Raw genomic sequence first — 24535 nt, 5'->3', positions numbered from 1 at the left:
TCGGATATAATATATCGAATAATATTTTATATACTTCGTGTGTGTATATATAAATATTATTTTACGATATTAAATCGATTTTTGGTTCATTATCACCAACACCTTCTCCGGATAGAAGGCAACCAGACTGGAAAAGGCAATTTGAAATTGTTGTAGCCGGAGATTCATCGGATTTTTCATCGGAATGAGAATGACTGTCTATAACAGGTTTGTTACCGGTTGATGGATTTAGTTGCACAAAAATAACATGTTTGAGAGTTTAATTACACTTTTAAAAAGTTCAGGTATCTAATTAATTTTTGATGTAAAATTTAGGGATCTATTTGATCATTTCTTTCAAAATAAAAATCCTAGGCATGTTTTTCGAATATATTAGGGCATGGATAGCAAACGGAAAAGGTGCACCAACATCATTGAAGTGGGTTTGCACCCAAAGGCGAAATAGACTAAGACTTACAAACACCTCAATTAATTTAGCTCAATTAGGTGAAAGAGAAGAAATTTAATTGCGAATTTAGAAATCGTCTTATATTTAAACTAGACTAAATTATAGATAATTAGAAACATCCAATTTTAATTAAAAAAAATTGTCAAAATCACATTCATTCTGATTAACTTTGGTGATAAATATCGACCTTATCCATAATAACTTTATTTCACTTGATCTTGAATTATTATTTTTGAGTCTATCAGTCTTTAGTTCTTTACTATTCTCATTGCTTTCATGTTTTAGAAGTGAAAGGGGTAAAAGGTTATAAATGATATTATGAAAAGTAGGACTTTGGAGTATTAAAATGTTGTTTTTAACTTAAAACACAAACTATACATAGTATACTTATCATTTAGGAGTGTCAAATGGGCAAATTATATCGTGCACCGCGGTGCATAATCGATTACGCAACGCGCATCAAAACGACGTCGTTTTGTTTAATGAAAAGAAAGTGTATTTGTTTCCCGCCGCTCCGCATCTTTTCGCAAAAAGTAACTCTGTTATTCAGTTTCATTTTGTATACACTGTAATTTCGGTTCAACACAATTACAGTTTCATTTCGATATAACTACAGTTTCATTCGATATAACTACAGTTTCATTCGATATTTATAGACTCAAATATGCGAAAATGTTATTTAATTTTATTTTATATACACTATAGTTTTATTAAAACCAGTGATGTAAAACTCGGCCGCCTAGCCGCCTAGGCGCCCGCCTAGGCGCTAGGCGGCCACTTACCTTGGAGTTTTGGCCTATAGGCGGCCAAAACTCGGTCGGCCGCCTAGGCGGCCGCCTAGGCGGCCTGGGCGGCCGCTAGGCGGCCTAGGCGGTCAAACTCGGCCGAGTCGGTCAACTCGGCCAACTCGGCCGAGTCGACCGATTTCGTCCGATTTTGACCGTTTTTGACCAATTTTGACCGATTTTGTCTGATTTTGACTGATTTTGACCGATGTCGTCTTTCATTAATTATTGATTTTAATATTATTATGACATTATGACTTATAAATTATCATTATTTCATTTATTTAGATGTGTTATTTGAGTGAACGTTGAAAACAACCTCATTATAATTGTCGAACTACAAGTCTGTCACTATTTTTTTTAATTTTTTTGGTGCCCGCCTAGCCCCGCCTAGAATCCGCCTAGGCGCCGCCTAGACCGCCTAGGCGCTAGGCGCTGCCCGGCCGCCCGACTAGCGCCTAGCGCCTACTGCAACCTTGATTAAAACACAACTACATGATCATTTTGATATAATTACAGCTTCATTGTACAATATACACTCAAATATGAGAAATGTTATTCAGTTTCATTTTATATACACTGCAGTTTCATTTCACCACAACTACAATATCATTTTGATACAAATACAATTTCATTTGATAATATAAAAATAATACGTGAAGCAATGTCGGTTTAGATATACTATATTGTCAGTTTGTAATTAACATATGCAAAATACACACTCCGATAAAATTAACGGTGCGCCATTTCTACCACGGTGCACATGTCGCGGTCCACGATATATCGACCAGTCAAATGGGGTGAGGCCTCCGTGTTAATGTTAAAAAAAAAAAAATTGACCTGTGAAGAAGTGGGCCTTGCCAGTTCATGGGTTTCGCAGGTTGGCACACGCAAGCTGGAGTTGTTATACCATGGATCAAGTCCATCTTGCAAGGTGGATCTTGATCCTAAACAACATATAAATTGTGTATTTTTAGTATTGGAATTGTAAACTTCAAGAATATAAATCATGTTTTTAAGTCAAAACACACAATCACTGTAGAAGGAAATTTGTGAGTACGATACATGGTCATCAAATTCTAATTTATTAATATTGTGTGACGGTAGTATTTGAAAGAAACTTGTGAATACAAAATAAAGTAATAAATTACATATATGTTAATTTTGTGTGTTCGTAGTATACGATTTGTAAATTTTTAAAAGGTAAATTGTAAATATTTAGTATGTAAATTGTGAACATTTAGATCCGATCTACTTTGCAAGATAGACTCGGGTCCATAGAATAATTTGCCCGCAAGTTGCGAGCAGGTAAAATTTTTAAAAATTGTACTTCTATTTTTTCTAACAAAAATCAAAAGGTTATAAGTCATTCTTATTCAAATATTTCTAAAATATTTATACTTTTTAATTGTATTGTACTCCGTAATACTTTAATATAAAAAAAAATTAGTACAAACTAAGATTGTAATTAAAACATTAAAATATCATTATCCATCAAATCATAGTATATAAAAATTAGAATTGTTATGTTTTATTCTAATTATATATTAAAGGCCCATTTAGTACTACTACCACAACCACCATCACCACACCAACATTGTACCACTTATTATTATTATTATTATTATTATTATTATTATTATTATTATTATTATTATTATTATTATTATTATTATTATTATATTCACTTTTTTAAAAAATAAACAGAATAGAAAAAACTCAATTTCTTAAATTACAGGAAAAAAAAAAAAGATACTCCGTAATTTTTTTTTTATATTCAAGCAAATATTAGAAAATTAAATTATCTTTTAAAAAATGAGTTATTTAAAAAAATATATAGATATCTAAACGGATCATAAAATACGATATGTATTATAATATAAATAGTTAATTTCTTAAAAGAAAAAAAAAAAAAAAAAAAAAAAAAAAAAAAAAAACTAACTTGTGAAGCCCGGCAACCAGCATGGAATGGGTTAAAAGTAAAATAAAAAATAAAAAATTGACTCATGGACTTTGTGGGGCGGCTCACAAAATTTATAGCATACATACTGCGGGACAATAAAAATCTATGCAACCGAATGTACCATGCGCATGGTGCATACGGTTCAAAACAATGTCGTTTTGATTAAAAACGCGCGTCTCACTTAAGAAAAAAAATTAGGTTCGACTCTCAGCAATAGCATTATTGTGGATATATAGTTATGAAATTGTGGATATATAGTTATGAAATTGTGGTTATATAGTTATGAATTTATGGATATTTAGTTCAATCATATATTGTGGATATTTAGTTCATTCATTGTGAATTTTTACTTCATTCATTCATTCATTGTGGATTTTTACTTCATTCATTCACTGTGGATATATAGTTATGAAATTGTGGATATATAGTTATGAAATTGTGGATATATAAAAATGCTATTGCCGGGAATCGGACCTGATTTCTTCTTTAAGTGGGATGCGCGTTTTTTTAACCAAAACGGCGCCGTTTTGCAACAGTATGCACCTTGCAAGGTGCATTCGGTTGCACAGCATAATTTGCGACTGCGGGATGAGTGGGCTCACATTGACACCTCTACTTATATTTTCAAATCATATTCTCAAAGTTAATTCCATTTTTGGTCCTAACTTTATAGATGACAGTCCACTTTTAATATTTTTTATCAAAATATTTTTTTTTTGGTCATAGTATTATTGTTATATGACCAATTTTGGTCATCTATCAACAAAATTGTTGAAATTTCGTTAAAGTGAAGGGCATTTTGATCTTTTTAATACAAAGTGCGTTGACCCGCTATATTTTTTATGTTTATATTGTTGAAAAAATTCATAATTGGAGAGTGAAATGCCCTTGTTTTTAATGATTTTTTTTTTTTGATAAAGGATCAAAATTGGTCATGTCACAATAATACTAGGACAAAAAATGAATGTTATGATAAAAAATGATTAAAAGTGGATTGTCACCTATAAATCTAGGACCAAAATGAAATTAACTCCACATCTCAATTAAGGGACAATCTTAACTAAGTTGGTCGAACTGTTGACTTTATAAAAATGTTATAAGTTCGATTTTCTATTAAAGTGATAAGACGATATTTACTTAGTGCATACCCTTTAGATAGTAATGACAGATTTTCCTTATCACAAAAAAATAATAATAATAATAATAATAAAAAATACTACGGAGTATCAATTAAATTGATATAACTAACTTTACAACAAATCAAAGTTATATATAACAATATATATTTTACATCCGGCGCACGCACATATAAAATTTAATTTGTGGAATGGGGAATGTAGGCATATATGCAGGCAACTTAAATTATATTATACATAAACTGGGAATGGCACATAGCAACTTGCAGTTAAAACTCTTGGCCAGGAGAAAGTGAGCTTGTAATACTTAAACCACCCTCGAGCGCCGGACATCCGGCGCCGAATTCGGAGAAACACGGCCGCCGCCATCTCAATCACTCTATCAACGGAGGAGCTCATGTTTCTGCGCCGCCGCCTGTCGAAACAGTAACTGTTGAGAAACGCTCTTCTCGCATGCCAATACTCGCATCCCTGCCGACAACACAACTCCGCCGTCACGCGGTAACAGTCCCCCGTCAACGCATCGCTTGTTATGAGAGGAGAAGGCCGAGGACTTGGACCCACCACGACGACGACTGTACTAGGGCTGTCTCTCAACGCCGCCATCTGGCCGGCGCGGCCACGTACTGTTGAAGAAAATGAAACGACTACGTATGTATGCATGCATGCAGATCAGAGAGTACGTAGAATATATAAGTGCGAGGTTTGGATTTCATTGGAGATCAAATGTCTTTAGTTGTTGATCTGATCACCAACAACAATTAATGTTACTAAATAACACTATTAGGTAGCAGTGGTTGCACGTACCATCATTAGACGATATAGCTAGCTTATTATCCTCTAAATTTTAGGATCAATGACCTAAATGTGTGGTCAAACAGCCGATATTTCCCAAAATGTGTGGTGTTTTTTTTAGTGACATCAATGTGCAAAACTCAGTTAGGAGTTGCGTTTTTGCTTGTGTCCCGCCTTTTTTTTTTTTTTTTTTTTCTGTATTTACGTAAAACGTAACTACGAGTTGCGTTTACGGAATCGTATACCTAAAACGCATTACAGGAACGCGTTTTTGAAAGAAATACGGTATCGTGGAAAATGCAAGTTAATTTTGCATTTTACGTATTATGCGTAAAATGCAAAAGGGAGTTGCGTTTACTGCCTGCGACTTGCGAAAACTATGTCCTGCAAAGCTTATGGGTTGGACCCAACTCAAGTGGAGGCAAACACCTCTGCCATAGCCAACTTGAAGGGGATTGTTCTCAAGCCTGCCCATGTCGCCAAGGTTGCTTTATTTCTTGCTTCCGATGACTCTGCTTACATCAGCGGCCAAAATTTGGCCGTTGACGGCGGATATACGGTGGTCACCCACAGCCCCGCCCACTTCATCCCATCCGATCTATCCGCCCATTTACATTAATTAATTAATTCGGCGGGCCGGTAAATAAAACGCATTTGGGAGTTGCGTTTTTCGTATTTTAAAGTATTATACGTAAAACGCATCTCCCAAATGCGTTTTAACGTATGCGATACGTCTCATGAAAACGCATTTGGCATATGCGTTTAACGTATACAATACGAAAAACGCAACTCCTACTTGCGTTTTAAGTAAATAATGAAAAAAAAAAATACACCCGGGACAACTCCAAAAACGCAAGTCGGAAGTGAGTTTTACACATTTCTGTCAAAAAAAAGTCAGCACACATTTACTAAAATTCTCCTGAGCCACTACACATTTTGGTCTTTGATCTAAATTTTATATATTATTAGTTTTTATATTCTCTCTCACACACATATATATGGTAGGTATTGATTTGTACAAAATATATTGAATCAATAACTCCAACTAATTGTAATTAATTAAGATAATTGACATGCATCGATCAGCCTTGCGAAACTAACTTGGTCCTTAATTATAGATATATAATGCATGTCAATTATCTTAATTAATAACAATTTTTGAAGTTATCGAATTCAATATATTTTGTACAAATCAATACCTACCCCCCCCCCCCCACACACACACACACATATATATATATATATATATATATATATATATATTTATTTATTTATTTATTTATTAATTAAGATAATTGACATGCATTCGATCAGCCATGCGCAACTAACTTCGTCCTATATATATATATATATATATATATATATATATATATATATATATATATATAGAGAGAGAGAGAGAGAGTTGCACTCGAGTGCGAACGGCTTGCCCAGGCGCGAAATAGGAATGGATTCTGTTCGTCCATGTGTCCAGATCTAATGGATGAGAAACACTGATTTTTTTAAAAAACGCGGTGGCATTTTTGTAAATAATTGAACATCGAAGTGCAAGTAAAATGTATTACAAGTGCATGTAAAATGTATTATAGGTGCAAGTAAAAATTTACACTGAGCATCAATACTTAGTTGCACTTATAGTTCTAAGTAGTTGCACCTATAGTTCTAAGTAGTTGCACACATAGGTATAAGTAGTTGCATCTAGGTGTATGAATGTTTGCGAATGGTTTTCAGGAGTATTACTACCCGCTGAACTCAGATCAATGAATGTTAACAAGACAAAATTACATGCACTTATAGGTGAAAGTAGGTGCACATATAGTTATAAGTAGTTGCACCTATAGTTATAAATAGTTGCACATATAGTTATAAGCACACCCAGGTGCATGAATGGTTGCGGAAAGTGAATGCTAACAAGACAAAATTACATGCACTTATAGGTGAAAATAGGTGCACTTATAAGAGATTTTACTTGCACTTCGATGTTCAATTATTTACGAAAATGTCACCGCATTTTTTTTTAAGTTATTAGATCTGGACACGTGTCACGCCCTGATTCGTTCGCATTTCCTTCCTGGGCACTTATTCGCACCTGAGTGCGTCCCTATATATATATATATATATATATATATATATATATATATATATATATATATATATATCTATCTATATATATATATATATATATATATATATATATATATATATATAGTTTGTACAACTGGATCCGTCCCTACTTCTTTGCCCTCGTCAACCGAATTTCTGGCTCCATCCTTGGTCTTGCAAGTGCTTGTTGATATTTGACAATGATAGTTTTTTTTCCTTACATGTTTCATGTGTTGTGAGATGTAGTTTTTTTTTTCCTTACATGTTTCATGTGTTGTGAGATGTGTGTAGTAGATTATCATGTAAATTTGAAGGTAAGGAATCTTCGAATTGTAGAAAAATAAAGATAATATAACTAATGAAATTATATCTCTTTTTAAATTTTTTTTTATCATGAATTGTTTGAAATTGATTAGTTCAGTGACCCAATTGTTGATTTTTTTTTTTAGGTTCAGTGACTTAATTACATTATCTTGTGCAGTTAGATAACTTATTTGACCCTTATTCGCTTATATATAATTTTATATTCATATTCTACGAATTACTTATTTAAAAATAATCCTCCAACATCATGTGATTCTCCCAATATAAGCACATGAAAAAACTAGTACTCCGATCCGTATATAATAAAAATGAAAAGCAGCGTAGGTCCCTGGTCATTTATTTTGGGATGAATAATAAATATATTTTACGTATAAATGAAAACCAGCGGTCCCTGGCTATTGATCCTCGAACACACGATTCACGGCAATGCAATTTTACGGATAAATAAATTGCAATCAATAGCTATATATAGGTATAGCTTCGATAGATCTGGATATCTGGATTCAAGCTAAGCTACATGCAGTCCTAGCTAAGCTAGCTTTCAATTCCATCCAATATAATATAATGGAAGATGCTATTGAACTGATTTTCGTTCCAGCCCCTTCAGTGAGTCACCTTGTTCCTGCAGTGCAAACCGCGAAGCTCCTCCTGCAAAGACGACCTCAGCTCTCCATCACTTTCTTGGTCATGAAAATGGTTTTCGCTCCCGAATCTAAGGTTAATTCTTTAATCGATTCTTTGATTGCCGATGCCGGCGCCGCTGATGACAAGAGATTGAAGTTCAAACTAGTGCTTGAGGACCTGGATCTGGATCATGCTGCTGCGTTGAAGGACTTGGATTCCATCAACAACTACATGAATTCCGGGCTCCTGAGTGAAGCCAGAGACTACTGCGTTAATGAATTAATAACCCAGAAGTCGAGGCCGCGCCTAGCGGGATTTGTTATCGACATTTTCTATACCCGCGTGATGGATTTGGCTGACGAGTTTGGGGTCCCCACCTACGTGTTCTACGTTGTGGGTGCTGCGATGCTCGGCCTTGCCTTCCATTTCCAGAGCCTCAAAGACCAACATCATGGTACCCTCGAGGAGTTTATTAAGGAGGATTATGTCAATATCCCTACATATTTAAACCCCTTTCCGGTCAAATTACTGCCCTCCTTTGTGTTGAACACAACCGACGGAGTCTTGGATTGGGCCAGACAGTTTCGACGGGCCAAAGGCATCATTCCCAACACCTTCTTCGACCTAGAGCCGTATGCCTTTCAATTTCTCTCTAAAGACAAGACTATCCCACCCATATACCCTCTCGGACCCGTATTAAACCTAAACACTCCTCAAGAATCCCACAACCAAATCTTCAAATGGTTGGATGACCAACCAGCTTCATCAGTTGTATTCCTTTGCTTCGGAAGCGGCTGTGCTTTTCCCGAGCCTCAAGTGAAGGAGATAGCCTACGCACTTGAACGTAGCGGCCAAAGGTTCTTATGGGCCTTGAGGAAGCTACCCTCTCCAGGTAGTGGTTCACTAGCCGTCACTGAGTATACCAATCTGGAAGAGGTCCTGCCCGAAGGATTCTTAGAAAGAACTAAAAGCATCGGAAAAGTTTTAGGATGGGCACCACAAAGTGCAATTCTGGCTCACCCTTCTGTCGGGGGTTTCGTGTCTCATTGCGGATGGAATTCAGTTCTGGAAAGTAGTTGGTTTGGAGTTCCAATGGCAACTTGGCCAATGATCGCAGAGCAACAAGCAAATGCTTTCCAAGTGGTGAGAGAGATAGGAATGGGTGTGGAAATTAAGATAGATTACAGAACAGGTTTCAGAGATCCGAAGAATAATAATCCAATAGTTCCTAAAATTGTGAGTGCAAAGGAGATAGAAATTGGAATCACAAATCTTATGGACCACTCTACTTCCAAATCTATAAGGATGAAGGCTAAGGAAGTTAAAGAAAAGAGCAGGAAGGCACTAGAGGAGGGCGGCTCATGCTTTAATGTTGTTGAAAGTTTTTTTGAAAATGTCATGAAAAATCTCAATTAAGTGATAACTAGCTCCAAGAATGATATTAAATAATGGTGTCGTAATAATAAAATATTAGAGCTAGTGGCGACACATAATAAATGGATCGGATCGGATCCATATATGCATGTTTTATAATTTATTATCATTAGCCTTTTATGTATGAATTGAAAGTTTCAATCTTACTTGCATGCATGCTTCTAATAATAACGGTTGAATTTGAATCATGTCTTGTTACTAAGCTAACTACTCCACATTTGTGTATACGTGAGTGCTAGCTAGCTATTAATCTATTATTATAGTACTTGCGATGCATGTGTTTCTTGATTTTGCAATTAAAGATTCAATTCTACGTTTATTTGCCAATTAATAATATAATCCTAACTTGCAACCTAGAAAATTTAAATAAAGGGAATGGTTTTGAGATAACACAATGCAACTAGCTAAATCCATAACAATATATATAATATATATACGACAATAATCCAATTCCAGGGATGGAGCCAGGAATTTTGTTGAGGGGAGGCGATATAGGGACGGATTCACAAATTATTTTAAGTAAAGGCGAAACATTAAAATAAAAGAGATATTTAAAAAATAAATAAATAAATTACCTAAGAAATATAGGTGTAAATATTATTGGATATGGGCGTAAAATAAAACAAATCGAAACTTTATAAAAATATTCATAACAAAATATGAAACATAATTAATTTGATAAAATAATTTGAATATATATATGTATGTGTGTATCAAATATTAAAAAAACTATTAAAAAGTGATTGTGTTAAAGTCATAGGGAAGGAGCCAAAAAACTATATGATTCGAACGCCTAACCTTTATTATAACCAAATGCATGCTCTACCAACTAATCTAACTCATTTCTTATGAACAATTAACAGTTTTTATATACTAATACTAAAAAATGTACTATATATACATATATACATACAAAAATTATATATGGAGTAGGGGTAGGGGTAGGAGTGGGGTGAGGGGGGGCAGCTGACCCCCTTGTCCCCCTTTGGCTCCGTCTATGTCCAATTTTATCAAGACTACAAATTAAGTATACTGAATGTTTATTTTAGGTATTATATACCTATAAATGAATCTTTAATATACAAAGAAGTAAGAAAGTTGAGGATCGAAGTGCAAGGGAGCAAGCGCAAATAGGGCATTGCTGTCAATTATAGCAAAAAAAGCTTTAGAAAAGACAAGAGTTGTCCAAGACTAAGAGGGTACAAATACTATATGCTGATGCAAATGAGAGATGAAAGAAGCTTATTTGACCCTTATTCCCTTATATATAATTTTATATTCATATTCTTTGAATTACTTATTTAAAAATAATCCTCAAACATTATGTGATTCTCACAATATAATGCACATGAAAAAACTAGTACTCCGATCCGTATATAATAAATGAAAACCAGCGGTCCCTGGGCATTTGTTTTGGGATGAATAATAAATATATTTTACGTATAAATAAAAACCAGCGGTCCCGGGCTATTGATCCTCTTACACACGATTCACGGCAATGCAATTTTACGTATAAATAAATTGCAGAGGAGTTTCATGGTCTACATACATTGATACGATTCCATATCGGCTAATTGATACGGTACTTAAACCAAAACCCTAACTCTACCACAAAAATTAGTTCATGAGTGGAGGTTTGACCCGAATTTAAGTAGCACTCCACAATCTATTGTGGAGCCGATGTGAATCGTATCATTGACCACCCCTTGAGAAGGACGTCGGCTTACTCTAGACGGCTCACACTCCGAACACTTCTCGGTACCAGGTAGCCCTTTTCCCCTTTGGATGGCTTCACTCCGGATCAAATCAAGCACCAGGTAGCCCTTTTCTAGGTCACCCCCTCCGCTAGGCCGGCACCGGGTGAAACAAGGCCATTATGTCATTTTTCCAACATCTCCATCTCTTGATCTCCCAGATGAGAGGGTCACTACATGTCATCTAAGCCCCAAGGTGCTTGGCACAATATTTACAACTATATTTGTTAGGCAATTTATTTATGGAATAAGGGTCAATTAGGCCACTAAACTGCACACGAAAATGCAAGTAGGCCACTGAACATAAAAAACATACAATTGGGTCCCTAAACTAACCAATTTCATTCAATTTGTCTATTTTTCAAGTTTCTCAAGTTGCTAACAAGTTACCCCTCCACCTAGGATGCTTATGTGACTTTTTTAAAAATTAATTATTTTTAAATTAATTTTTTTAATGTTTTAATAAATAAAAACTAAATAATTTATTTTTAAATTAGTCTTTTAATGCTTAATAAAATAATTTGTATTTGTTTAAAATTCGCAAATCACCAATACAAACTAATTATTTTAAAATTCAAAAATCACTAAATCACGATAGTTTAGACTTTCGATTAAATAATTTGTTAATTGTTTTATTTGTTCCTGGCCACGATACAGTAATTGAATTATATTATACATTTGGCAGTAATTGAATTATTTTAATACTATACATTAGCAGTACTATTGTTAGATTGAAAAAGTAAAATATATTACGCATATCTAATTTGAAGGTGGCTGTGATGAAGTCTGTGAGAAGTCTTCCTGCGATTAATCTCTTTGACCTAAACAAGGAATCCAAATGCCACATACGCATCTTAGATGGAGAGGTAACCTGTTAGCAACTTGAGAAACCTGAAAAATGAACAAATTGAATGAAATTGGTTAGTTTAGAGACCCAATTGTAGATTTTTTTTAATTCAGTAGCCTAATTGCATTCTCGTGTGCAGTTCAGCGGCCTCTTTGACCCTTATTCATTTATTTATTCTATGTACATGAAAAAAAACTAGTATATAATAAATGAAAACTAGCGGTCCTTGGTCATTTATTTTGAGATGAATAATAAGTATATTATTACAGACACGATTCACGGCAATGCAATTGTACGTACAACGGTACAAATAATTAAATTGCAGAGGATCGGATCGGAGTTTCAGGCATGGTCTACCTTCATACTGGATATATATATGTATAGCTTGATTCAAGCTAGCTAAGCTACATACATTATACATACCTACAGTCGTCCTAGCTATAAGCTAGCTTTGAATTCCATCCAATCCAATAATATATATAATGGAAGATGGTATTGAACTGGTTTTCGTTCCAGGCTTTTCAGTGAGTCACCTTGTTCCTGCAGTGGAAACCGCGAAGCTCCTCCTGCAAAGACGACCTCAGCTCTCCATCACTTTCTTGCTTATGAAAATGCATTTCGCTCCCCAAGCCAAGGTTAATTCTTTAATCGATTCTTTGCTTGCGGATTCCGATTCCGCTGAGAAGAGATTGAAGTTCAAATTAAACTACTGCTTGAGGACCTGCGGGCATCTGGATCTTGCTGCTGCTATGCTCGGCCTTCACTTCCATTTCCAGAGACTCAAAGACCAACACAATGGTACCCTCGAGGAGTTTATTAAGGGGGAGTATCTCAATATCTCTACATATTTCAACCCCTTTCTGGCCAACTTACTGCCCTCCTTTGTGTTGAACACAACCGACGGAATCGGATTCTTGGATTACGCCAGGCAGTTTCGACGGGCCAAAGGCATCATTCCCAACACCTTCTTCGACCTCGAGCCGCATGCCTTTCAATCTCTCGCTAAAGACAAGACTATCCCACCTTTATACGCTCTCGAACCCGTATTAAACCTAAACACTCCTCAAGAATCCCACAACCAAATCTTCAAATGGTTGGATGACCAACCACCTTCATCAGTTGTGTTCCTTTGCTTCGGAAGCGGCTGTGCTTTTCCCGAGCCTCAAGTGAAGGAGATAGCCTACGCACTTGAACGTAGCGGCCAAAGGTTCTTATGGGCCTTGAGGAAGCTACCCTCTCCAGGTAGTGGTTCACTAGCCGTCACCGAGTATACCAATCTGGAAGAGGTCCTGCCCGAAGGATTCTTAGAAAGAACTAAAAAGCATTGGAAAAGTTTTAGGATGGGCACCACAAAGTGCAATTCTAGCTCACCCAGCTGTTGGGGGTTTCGTGTCTCATTGCGGATGGAATTCTGTTCTGGAAAGTAGTTGGTTTGGAGTTCCAATGGCAACTTGGCCGATGGTCGTAGAGCAACAAGCAAATGCTTTCCAAGTTGTGAAAGAGATAGGAATGGGTGTAGAAATTAAGATAGATTACAGAAAAGATTTAAGAGATCCGAAGATGAATAATATTCCAATAGTTCCTGAAATTGTGAGTGCAAAGGAGATAGAAATTGGAATCACAAATCTTATGGACCACTCTACTTCCAAATCTATAAGGATAAAGGCTAAGGAAGTTAAAGAAAAGAGCAGGAAGGCATTAGAGGAGGGCGGCTCATGCTTTAATGTTGTTGAAAGTTTTTTTGAAAATGTCATGAACAATCTCAATTAAGTGATAACTAGCTCCAAGAATGATATGAAATAATGGTGTCGTAATAATAAAATATTGGACCCAGTGGCGACACATAATAAATGGATCGGATCGGATCCATATATGCATGTTTTATAATTTACTAGTATTTTCATCCGATGCACGAAATGGAATTGTTGTAATATATTAAGAATATTTAAATTGATATATAATTATTTATGAGTTAATTTCACCAGAGGTCGCTTATCTTTCCTGACAATTCCAAACTTAAGCATAGACTATAGTTATTAATTATTACGATTTATTCTATTTATAATTCTTACGTTAATATTTTTACTATTATTATTAACACTTAATTACTTTTAGATATTATTTTTACCACTTATATTATTATTATTAATATTATTATTAGTTTCTTTTCAAGTTTTGTTAGTATATATAATGGTTGTGAGACACACAATAATAATATAACCATAATTAAATATTCCTGTATTGTATTCCGTGAGTCACAATAATAATATAACAATAATGAAATATTCTTCAATTCTATATTCATCTAGAATTTCTATTACCATCATTAATTATTACCTAATTTACCATAATTAAATAATTTGACCAATTATAAAGAGAGATTATTATTATTAAATAATGCACGGGACAATTTTTTAATTAAAAAAATTTAAAAATTCATTCATAAAAATAAGGTTGTCATAGTTTTTTCTTAGAAACTATTTAATAAAGCATTTTTTTTAAAAAAAAAAATGGTGGGCCAAACCGCCTACGGCAGCTTGCGGTGGATAGATCTCGAAAAAAAAAACGCGATTCCAAAAAAACTTTTGTCCAAAACGGACAACCAAGTCAAAAGTTATTCCTTGCCGAACTTTTGACACTTCATAACTTTAACCCAGAATTATATTACGAATGTGAAAGTAGAAATCAATATATTTTATTGGGAAGAGAGATTTTTTAGGAAATGGGCGGGAAGTTAAAATTTCAGGATTTAGTTTTTATATATAGTATAGATGTGCAAAGTGAATTGTATTACACTATTTTATAATTTTAGAATAGAATTTTTACTCAAAATTATTGTACGAATGAGAAAGTAGAAATCAATATATTTTATAGGGAAGAGAAATTTTTTAGGAATTGGGCGGGAAGTTAAAATTTCAAGAGTTTGTTTCTATATATAGTATAGATGTGCAAAGGGAATTGTATTACACTATTTTATAATTTTATAATAGAATTTTTACCCAGAATTATTTTACGAATGGGAAAAGTAGAAATCAAAATATTTTATTGGGAAGAGAGATTTTTTAGGATTTGCGCGGGAAGTTAAAATTTCAGAATTTTGTTTTTATAAATAGTATAGATGTGCAAAGAGAATTGTATTACACTATTTTATAATTTTAGAATATAATTTTTACCCAGAAGAATTATTGTACGTATGTGAAAAGTAGAAATCAATATATTTTATTGGGAAGAGAGATTTTTTAGAAATTGGGCGGGAAGTTAAAAATTTCATGATTTTGTTTTTATATATAGTATAGATGTACAAAAGGAATTGTATTACACTAGTTTATAATTTTAGAATATAATTTTTACCCAGAATTATTCTTGGGAAAATAGAAATCAATATATTTTATTAGGAAGACAGATTTTTTAGGAATTGGGCGGCAAGTTAAAATTTCAGAATTTTGTTTTTATATATAGTATTGATGTGGAAAGGGAATTGTATTACACTATTTTATAATTTTAGAATAGAATTTTTACCCATAATTATTGTACCAATGGGAAAGTAGAAATCAATATATTTTATTAGGAAGAGAGATTTTTTAGGAATTAGGCGGCAAGTTAAAATTTCAGGACTTTGTTTTTATATATAGTATAGATGTGCAAATGGAATTGTATTACACTATTTTATAATTTTAGAATAGAATTTTTACCCAAAATTATTGTATGAATGGGAAAGTATAAATCAATAAATTTTATTGGGAAGAGAGATTTTTTAGGAATTGGGCGGCAAGTTAACATTTCAGGATTTTGTTTTTATATATTGTATAGATGTGCAAAGGGAATTGTATTACACTATTTTAATAATTTTAGAATAAAACTTTTACCCAGAATTATATAGGAAAAGTAGAAATCAATATATTTTATTGGGAAGAGAGATTTTTTAGGAATTGGGCGGGAAGTAAAAATTTCAGGATTTTGTTTTTATATATAGTATAGATTATATAGGAAAAGTAGAAATCAATATATTTTATTGGGAAGAGAGATTTTTTAGGAATTGGGCGGGAAGTAAAAATTTCAGGATTTTGTTTTTATATATAGTATAGAATAGATTATCATTAGCCTTTTATGTATGAAAGTTTCAATCTTACTTGCATATATGCATGCTTCTAATAATAACGGTTTAATTTGAATCATGTCTTGTTACTAAGCTAACTACTCCATATTTGTGTATACGTGAGTGCTAGCTAGCTATTATTATAGTACTTGCGATGCATGTGTTTCTTGATTTTGCAATTAAAGATTCAATTCTACATTTATGTGCCAATAATATAATCCTAACTTGCAGCCTAGAAAATTTAAATAAAGGGAATGGTTTTGAGACAACACAATGCAACTAGCTAAATCCATCAAAACAATATAATATATACGACAATAATCCAATTTTATCCAAACTACAAATTAAGTATACCATACTGAATGTTTATTTTAGGTAGTATATACCTATAAATGAATCTTTAATATACAAAAAAAAAAAAAAAAAAAAAAAAAGAAAAAGTAAGGAAGTTGAGGATGGAAGTGCATGGAAGCAAGCGCAAATAGGGCATTGTTTTCAATTAGGAAGCGAAAAAAGCTTTAGAGAAGACAAGAGTTGTCCAAGAAGGCCAGGTACAAATACTATACGCGTTGATGCAAATGAGAGATGAATTAAAAGAGATCGACTTTATGGAAAGATCGAATTATCCCTTACCTTGAGTGAGAAGGTAAAATTTATAGCTCACTTTTCTTTAGTGCTTATATATACATAGCCAAAGTCGTGACGAATATTCTTTAATTTTTTTTTTTCTATCAAACATGTTCAGAAAGAGATTAATCACTACCCAAACATGTTCTATTAGGCCAGGTTAATAGAACAGGTTTGGAAGGGTTGAGCCGCAAAATACCCAACTTATGTTACCATCCCACTACATTCGAGACTATGGCGCAATCTTTTGAGATATCTATCTCCATCATATCCTATAAGGATTGTGATGAATTGCTCTTCGATCTTAAAACTTATATGTGCATCATAACTATAGTAAAGGTATACCGGAGGTGGACAGAGCGAAAGGCAACCCTCGTTCCTGCGGACTTGTGTGTGCTAAGCTGGCTCCTATGGAGGGGGAGCTCCTTAACCCTACGATGGTTCATCGTGCATTTTAATAAGTAAAGCCTTATTAAGACTTTAAAAAAGCCCTGAAAGGGGTATTTAAAGACAACTAAGGGGTTCTATAAACCTTAAATAAAAATGGTCGTAAACCGACGATAAGGAGGTTGGTTAGGTTAACATACTTGAATTTGGGTAGCTAAAGTCAATATAAAGTCAATAAAAGTAAGGCAAGGCGGTCTGCCCCTTACTCAATTCCTAAACGGAATTGCGGGGCAAGGGATACATCAATCAATACTAAGAAGCCTTATTAAGGTTAAGGAGTTCAATATGGACTTCCTACGGAAGCCTTAATCGTTTCCCCCTTGCTTCGCTTTCCCCTCGGGGGATCTTCCCGCTCTCTTTATTGGAATCCTGTATTAGCATTAGCATAAATGTAGGGAAGCAGACCCCAGGGGGTCTGCTTTCCTACATTTAAGTTGTAATCCCTTCGGTCTATTAAATACAATCCCTAGTCACGGTAAAGAAAGGAATTCAACTCTTAAGACTGCTACTACTTTTAGGACTTATTCCATTTCTAGTTCCCTTCGGACAGACCCGGTAAGCTCCCTCCACCCGGAGTAAGCTTACCTCGAAGGCTAATAAAGGAGTTTCCTTAGTTTAGTTAGTAATAGTTTTTACTGCCACTACTCCTCTCAGTTGCCGAGGGCTCGCTCGTCCTCTCAAGCGCCGAGGGCTATTTTCCCATCCGTCCGGTCAAGCAACAAGAGCAACAGGGCCGGCAAGCTCACCCCACCCGGGGTTAGCTTACCTACATTTAAGTACGAATCCTGTATTTGCATAAATGACCTATGAACCTTACACTGAAATAATGGACCGATATATATATATATATATATAGATTAGCGCTCAAATGCGGCAGTGGCTTTAGGTGCGGCGGTGCAGCTATATCAGCATCGTCCATTTTGCTTAATCTAACGGCAGCGGCTAATTTCTGAAGATTTAAAGATTTAAGCGCGTCCTGATAAGTGGGGGGTGTTATGGTAATTGTAGTGGTCATTTATATCGATCGCTTGTCAGAATACACCAACAGTGTTAACAAAAGACACCAATAGTGTTAGGAAAAAGCACCACAATGAAATGCACAAATACACCAAAAAACACACAACACACTCAAAAAATACACCATATAACTCACCACCCCAATGATGTATTTCTGAACACTGTGTGGTGCTTTTATTCATACCTAATGGTGCGTTCTGGTGATGCATATCTAATTTGTGACATGTTTTTTTGGTGTGCATTTTCTAACATGGATGGTGTATATTTGTATAACTATTAGTGCACCCGCACTGACCGCATGGGAAGGCGCGGGCGCACCTAAACTTGGCACCAACACGAATCCTCAAATACACCACAGTAAGGTTAATAATGCACCAATAACGAACATAAAACACACAACACTATGATTTGATCTATTCAGGTGCCCAATGACGACTTTAACCTTGCAGTTCGCGTAGTGTGAGAACGTGCGCGAAAATATCGGAAAAGCCTGGATGAATGTGATTCGTTGAATTTATCTAATCTAATGGCCTACATTTAACCGCACCGCCGCACCTAAGCGCACTGCCGCACTTGAACCTTCCTCTATATATATATATATATATATATATATATATATATATATATATGAATGACTGGTAAACATGCTATCTTGAAACGATGTTGTTTTAAATCAAGTTCCACGATATATCGATTATATTGTCTTGGTTACGTTATTTAGGTCTAGGTTATCCAGATTCTAAACAATGTTGTTAGGACTTTATATTAGGACTTATGATGCATAGGCTGTAGTCAACACCAAAACTCCAAAGTTTTGACAACGTGCGTGCCACATTTTTGTGTATGGCCCAGGATATGATACAACTCATCAACCGCATATTTGAATGAGGTGCAGTGCTTATCACACACAACTCACATATATACTTGTGTCTCCAAGATATCCCAATGCTGTCCCAGAGGCCGATCCGATTAATAAGTGGCATCATGGTAGCAATTTAAGGTTGGATCTGATCTCTTGTGAATAGTAAGTGAAGCATATATATTATATTATTTACTCTCCACATCTTTACTTGACATAGCATTTGGGAGGATGCTCTTATCTAAACATTTTTCTAAATAATCAAACTCAATTAACTATAGAATTATTTGATCAAATCTGTCAAAATTTGCTAGCTAAAATGATACTTGAATCCATCCTATACCCGTGTAATACTAGTATACTACACGCGAATACTTAAACTCTTCCAAAAATTCCAAAAATTCATTATATATAGAATTCAAATGAGAACGTACACTCACATTTGTAAAAAGTATGGATTTATCTAAACCTTTTATTTATGTTGATCCTGTGGACCTTGTTTTATGGATGGATTTAATTTTTTTAAAAATTGAATAAAGCAACTGCATGATCTAGATTATATATAAGCTGTGTTTTATCTATCCCACACAGGTATATCACAAAGGTAATGGTAAGATCACAACATTTAATTTGTCAGGATAAGTCTATTTTTTTAATTACATAGGTATTCTCACATAAACCTAGCTCCTTTATATATTTATATAAAAAACCCGCTATAGATTATTTTTTTCTCGGTCAAATTTGTCTTGAACTCGATTAGCCACTACCCAAACCTGTTCTTTTAATTATAGGAGGGTTTGATACCCAAAAATACCCAACTTGTTACATACCATTCTTCCAAAAGGTTGAACCCCAACCCGACAGAGCATTTAGGAGGATGTAAATCATGATAACTCAACTGAACATGAACCACAGAGGCTAGACCTTTGCTTACTGCACACAAGGAACCGGCAAATTATGCTGTGCATCCGTATGCACCATGCATGGTGCATACGGATGCAAAAACGACGTCGTTTTGCGTCAAAACGCGCGTTCTATTTTTATTTATTTATTTATTTTAAAACAGTTTCGATTCCCAGCAACAACATTATGTTATTCATTTTTTAGTTCATTCATTCTGAATTTTTAGTTATGAAATTCTAGATATATAGTTATGCAATTCTGGATGTATAGTTATGCAATTCTGGATGTGTAGTTATGAAGTTATGGATGTGTAGTTATGCAATTTTGGATTTATAGTTATGAAGTTATGGATGTATAGTTATGCAATTCTGGATGTATAGTTATGAATGTGTAGTTATGCAATTCTGGAGTTATAGTTATGGATTATGGATGTGTAGTTATGTAATTCTGGATGTATAGTTATGAAATTATGGATGTGTAGTTATGCAATTCTGATTTTTTTTTTTAAAAGTTAGACCTAAAAACGACATCGTTTTTGCATTCGGATGCACCATGCATGATGCAACGGATGCACAACATGACGATCCCAAGAACCCTCCTCACTTTGAGAGGTAGTCCCACACTACCGCTGGTGAGACTCGATCCCTGATCATTCTTTCAACTTTTCACCTCTATAACCAATTGAGCTGCCCATGCGGGTAACTTGTTACCTACCATCCCTAGCTAACTACCCCACCCTACACTCGAGACTAGGCTCAATCTTTTGAGATATCCCAATGTTAGTTCTATCTTAAGGATTGTCCATTGTTCTTTGATCTTAAAACTTATGTGCAATATATATGAACACTTCCATGCCCTCCAATTGAGCTTTTAAAAGGGGTTGTGAGATCAAGAATTGGTATTGCGGTCAGAATTGTGTGGACTATGTGATCATATCCCAGTTTCATCTCCATCTTTGAGTGGGCAGTGCTGACACAGGGCAGACAGCTTGCTCCTCTGAACTCCCTTTCTCCCTGTCATTTTCATTAGTAAATGCCAAGGGGGGACAACTGGGCAAGTGGGCGACACAAACGAATGACGAAACGACATGTGCACCCAGACATTATTATTATAGATTTCTCCAAAATCATGTTGGCCGCAAGAACTTAGCGGCCAATACACAGCCACACATCCCCCAGGGCCCCACATCTGCTGTGCTGCCTCAACCAGGTTCTAGCATTCGATACTCAAAATCCAAATCCTTATCTTCTGCTTCCCCTCCACTTCTCCGCCAATCACTCCTCCTTCCCATATTCCAGATTCTATTCTCCTCCCACTCCTCACATATCATTTGATCTGAAATTTTTTGGGGTTTTCCCCCTATCTGTTTGTCCTTTCTGTCAACAGGGGTTCTTGAATTATTTGTTTGTTTTGGTTTCTTGGGGACAAAGATTATAGAGAGAGGATGAAGATTCAGTGTGATGTGTGTGAGAAAGCATCTGCCACAGTGATTTGCTGTGCAGATGAGGCAGCACTGTGCACACAATGTGACATAGAAGTTCATGCTGCAAACAAGCTTGCAAGCAAGCACCAGAGGCTTCTTCTTCAGTGCCTCTCCAACAAGCTCCCTCCCTGTGATATTTGCCAAGTAAGTTTTCTTTCTTTTCCCCTTTTTTAAACTGCAGATTATTGCTTCAAATCAAAGTTCTTTGTTTTTATATAATTGAAGATCTGAGAAATCACATAAGTAGGTTTCATATTCTTGACATGGAAGTCACTATTTAATGGGTAAATTTTGCCTCTAACAGTAAAAGATCATAGGAAGTTAAATCAGTTTTTGTTGGGTTGCCCATCTGCTAAATAGATGAAATAGTTCTGTATGAGACAATATCCAGTCAGTGAACATATGTGATTTGACAAGAAAAAAGAAAAAATAAACCCTTTTGACAATGGAAAAAGTTGATTTGAAGGATGTTTAGAGTACTGATGGCTAAAACTTTGGTGAATAACTCCAAAGTTTGCAGCTTTACATGTAATCATTCATATGATCACTCTGTGAATTCAGACTTCTTGTATAGTTGATCACTGTAGTGAAGCTCTATATTTTCACAGCAGTAATTATAATTATAAAAAAAATAACAATAAGCCTCTTCATTTTCCACTGTTTTGCTTTAGGCTTTTGGATTGTGTGAGTATCTTTACCTAAAGGCTATTGTGGTATGTGCAATTGTCTGTCTGAAAATGAAACAGTGCCAATGGGAAATTCTTAATCCAGTGCCTGTGAATGAAAATGATGAAAAGAAACATTTCTTCATTTACCTTAATGGTAAAGGACTTCCCAGTCCACTTTCTGAACACGCCATGGCTCGGGCTGATCATGTTTGCAGGAGAAAGCGGCATTCATTTTCTGTGTGGAGGACAGAGCTCTCTTCTGCAAGGAATGCGATGAGCCAATTCATTCTGCCAACAGCCTCGCTGCAAACCACCAGCGATTTCTAGCCACTGGGATTCGAGTAGCACTGAGTTCCAGTTGTAAGAAGGACGCCCCAAACGCACAATTGGAGCCACAGCCACCAAAACCAAACTCACAGCAGGTCACTGTTAAAACGCCTTCTCAACAATTGTCTGGCATCACGTCGCCTTCTTGGGCCGTCGATGACTTACTTGGATTTTCTGACTATGAATCCTCAGAGAAGGTAATGGTTAAACCACTCTGTTGCTATCTATGAATCTACTGTATGTTTTGTCTGGCATTTGTTGAATATCAATGGCTTACCTTGTGGCGATTTCTGCAGAAGGAGCAGCTTGAGCTCGGTGAGCTGGAATGGTTAAATGATATCGGTCTGTTTGGAGAACATGAAGTCCCCGAGCTGTCTGTGGCTCCTCAGCCTAGCCACGCGAGCATGAACAAGTCAGCCAAATTCTACATGCCTCACAAGAAGGCGAGAATTGATGTCCCAGACGACGATGAGTTCTTTACTGTCCCTGATCTCGGTTGAATCTCGGGACAATGGAGCCTTCTTCATTCTACTAATACATTGTTAGCAGTGGTTGAACTGTGGTAGCTACTACACTATGACATAGACATACTATATCTGTGTAAAATGTGTACATCTGCTTCTCTGTAATAGATCATCATCATCACTGCACTTTCAGTATCAGATTCTCCCTAGCTAAATCTGGTAATTTGGGTGGCAATTTTCTTTCTTGATTTGCTTCTTTAGGTTTCATTTTCTTGTTTCTCCTCTTCTGCTGCAATTTACACCAGTCCACCAACCTCTTCAACAGCTCATTGCCTTATAAACGTTTTCACTACTTTTACTGGTGCAACTATAAAGTTCTTTCTCTCTTTTTTTAAGCGGTGAGAGAAACACGCAATCACTACTCGAGAATCTGCATGTGGTAAATTTTTTTCTTGTATAGTAATTAGCAAGTCATATAAGAGAAGTAAATCACACTATGAAGATCATATATGACGAGTTCGACTGAGAGGATATTAAGATATAAAATTCTTGATTGATTAATTACCCAATCGAGGCATGAAAATTAACTTTATTATGAATAGTGGATTTGATGCACAAGACTTGTAATGTATTTCATTTGATTTATTATGTTTTGTTTGGTACTCCGTATTATTTAATAAGTCAAAATTAATTAAATTTTGTTGAGACCGGATCAAGCCCTAGGCTCCTAAATACTGTTGTAAAAATCGGTCTAGGCATCCGCCTAGGTGCTAGGCGTTCCTAAACTGTGGTGATTTTCTCCCTAGGCAACCGGTCGTTTAGGTGGCTGCCTAGCGCCTAATTTGGCCGACTCGATCACCTAAGTAGCCGCCTAGCGCCTAACTCAGCTAAGTTAATTCAGCTCGTCCATTTTAGTCGAGTTAGCCGAGTTAACCCAGTTGGCTCGGCCTTTCTAATATTTTTTTTTTCATTTTATATATATATATATATATATATATATATATATGTGTGTGTGTGTGTGTGTGTGTGTGTGTGTGTGTGTGTGTGTGTGTGTGTGTGTGTGTGTGTGTGTGTGACATATATACACCCACACACGTGCATTGTTTTCTTTTTTTTAGTTAGCCGCATAGGCGCCCGCCTAGACCGTCTAGATGCTAGGCGCTACTCTACCGCCCAACTAGCGCCTAGCGTCTACTGCAACCATGCTCTTAGGAGGGCAAATTATTCTATTAATCCGAGTTTAAAAATACACAATTTATATACTGAATGTTTACAATTTTATATACTAAATGTTTACAATTTACATACTGAATGTTCACAATTCAATTTATGAACATTCAGTATGTAAAATATATATTTTAGACCCGAGTTTATCTTATAAGGTGGATTCGGATCCATGATATAACTGCTGTCCTAGGAGTCCTAGGCCAT

At 35.4% G+C, this 24535-nt stretch overlaps 2 protein-coding genes and 1 pseudogene across 2 annotated transcripts; all 3 read left to right on the top strand.

The window, feature by feature from the left end:
- Positions 1 to 8042: 8042 nt before the first annotated feature.
- LOC109161631 (anthocyanidin 3-O-glucosyltransferase 2-like) lies at positions 8043 to 9800 on the top strand. Its single transcript, XM_019310121.1, has one exon. The coding sequence runs from the start codon at positions 8119 to 8121 to the stop codon at positions 9592 to 9594; it is 1476 nt and encodes a 491-aa protein (XP_019165666.1). The 5' UTR covers positions 8043 to 8118; the 3' UTR covers positions 9595 to 9800.
- Positions 9801 to 12657: 2857 nt separating this feature from the next.
- On the top strand, positions 12658 to 14116 carry LOC109162173 (annotated as a pseudogene).
- Positions 14117 to 21405: 7289 nt separating this feature from the next.
- LOC109162174 (B-box zinc finger protein 24-like) lies at positions 21406 to 23360 on the top strand. Its single transcript, XM_019310900.1, has 3 exons — positions 21406 to 21789; positions 22529 to 22837; positions 22937 to 23360. Exons 1-3 carry the CDS (start codon positions 21607 to 21609, stop codon positions 23138 to 23140), a joined length of 696 nt encoding a protein of 231 aa, XP_019166445.1. The 5' UTR covers positions 21406 to 21606; the 3' UTR covers positions 23141 to 23360.
- The last annotated feature ends 1175 nt before the right edge of the window (positions 23361 to 24535 follow it).

Source organism: Ipomoea nil, unplaced genomic scaffold, assembly GCF_001879475.1.
Source record: "Ipomoea nil cultivar Tokyo-kokei standard unplaced genomic scaffold, Asagao_1.1 scaffold2926, whole genome shotgun sequence".
Taxonomy (NCBI): Eukaryota; Viridiplantae; Streptophyta; class Magnoliopsida; order Solanales; family Convolvulaceae; genus Ipomoea; species Ipomoea nil.
This window is presented reverse-complemented; position numbering and strand designations above follow the sequence as displayed.

Excerpts from the sequence above, each read along its gene's own strand:
- LOC109161631 (XM_019310121.1), top strand. The coding sequence starts at position 8,119 with ATGGAAGATGCTATTGAACTGATTTTCGTTCCAGCCCCTTCAGTGAGT.
- LOC109162174 (XM_019310900.1), top strand. The coding sequence starts at position 21,607 with ATGAAGATTCAGTGTGATGTGTGTGAGAAAGCATCTGCCACAGTGATT. Across the intron at positions 21,790-22,528 it reads CTCCCTGTGATATTTGCCAA|GAGAAAGCGGCATTCATTTT; the intron begins GTAAGTTTTCTT and ends TCATGTTTGCAG. Across the intron at positions 22,838-22,936 it reads ACTATGAATCCTCAGAGAAG|AAGGAGCAGCTTGAGCTCGG; the intron begins GTAATGGTTAAA and ends CGATTTCTGCAG.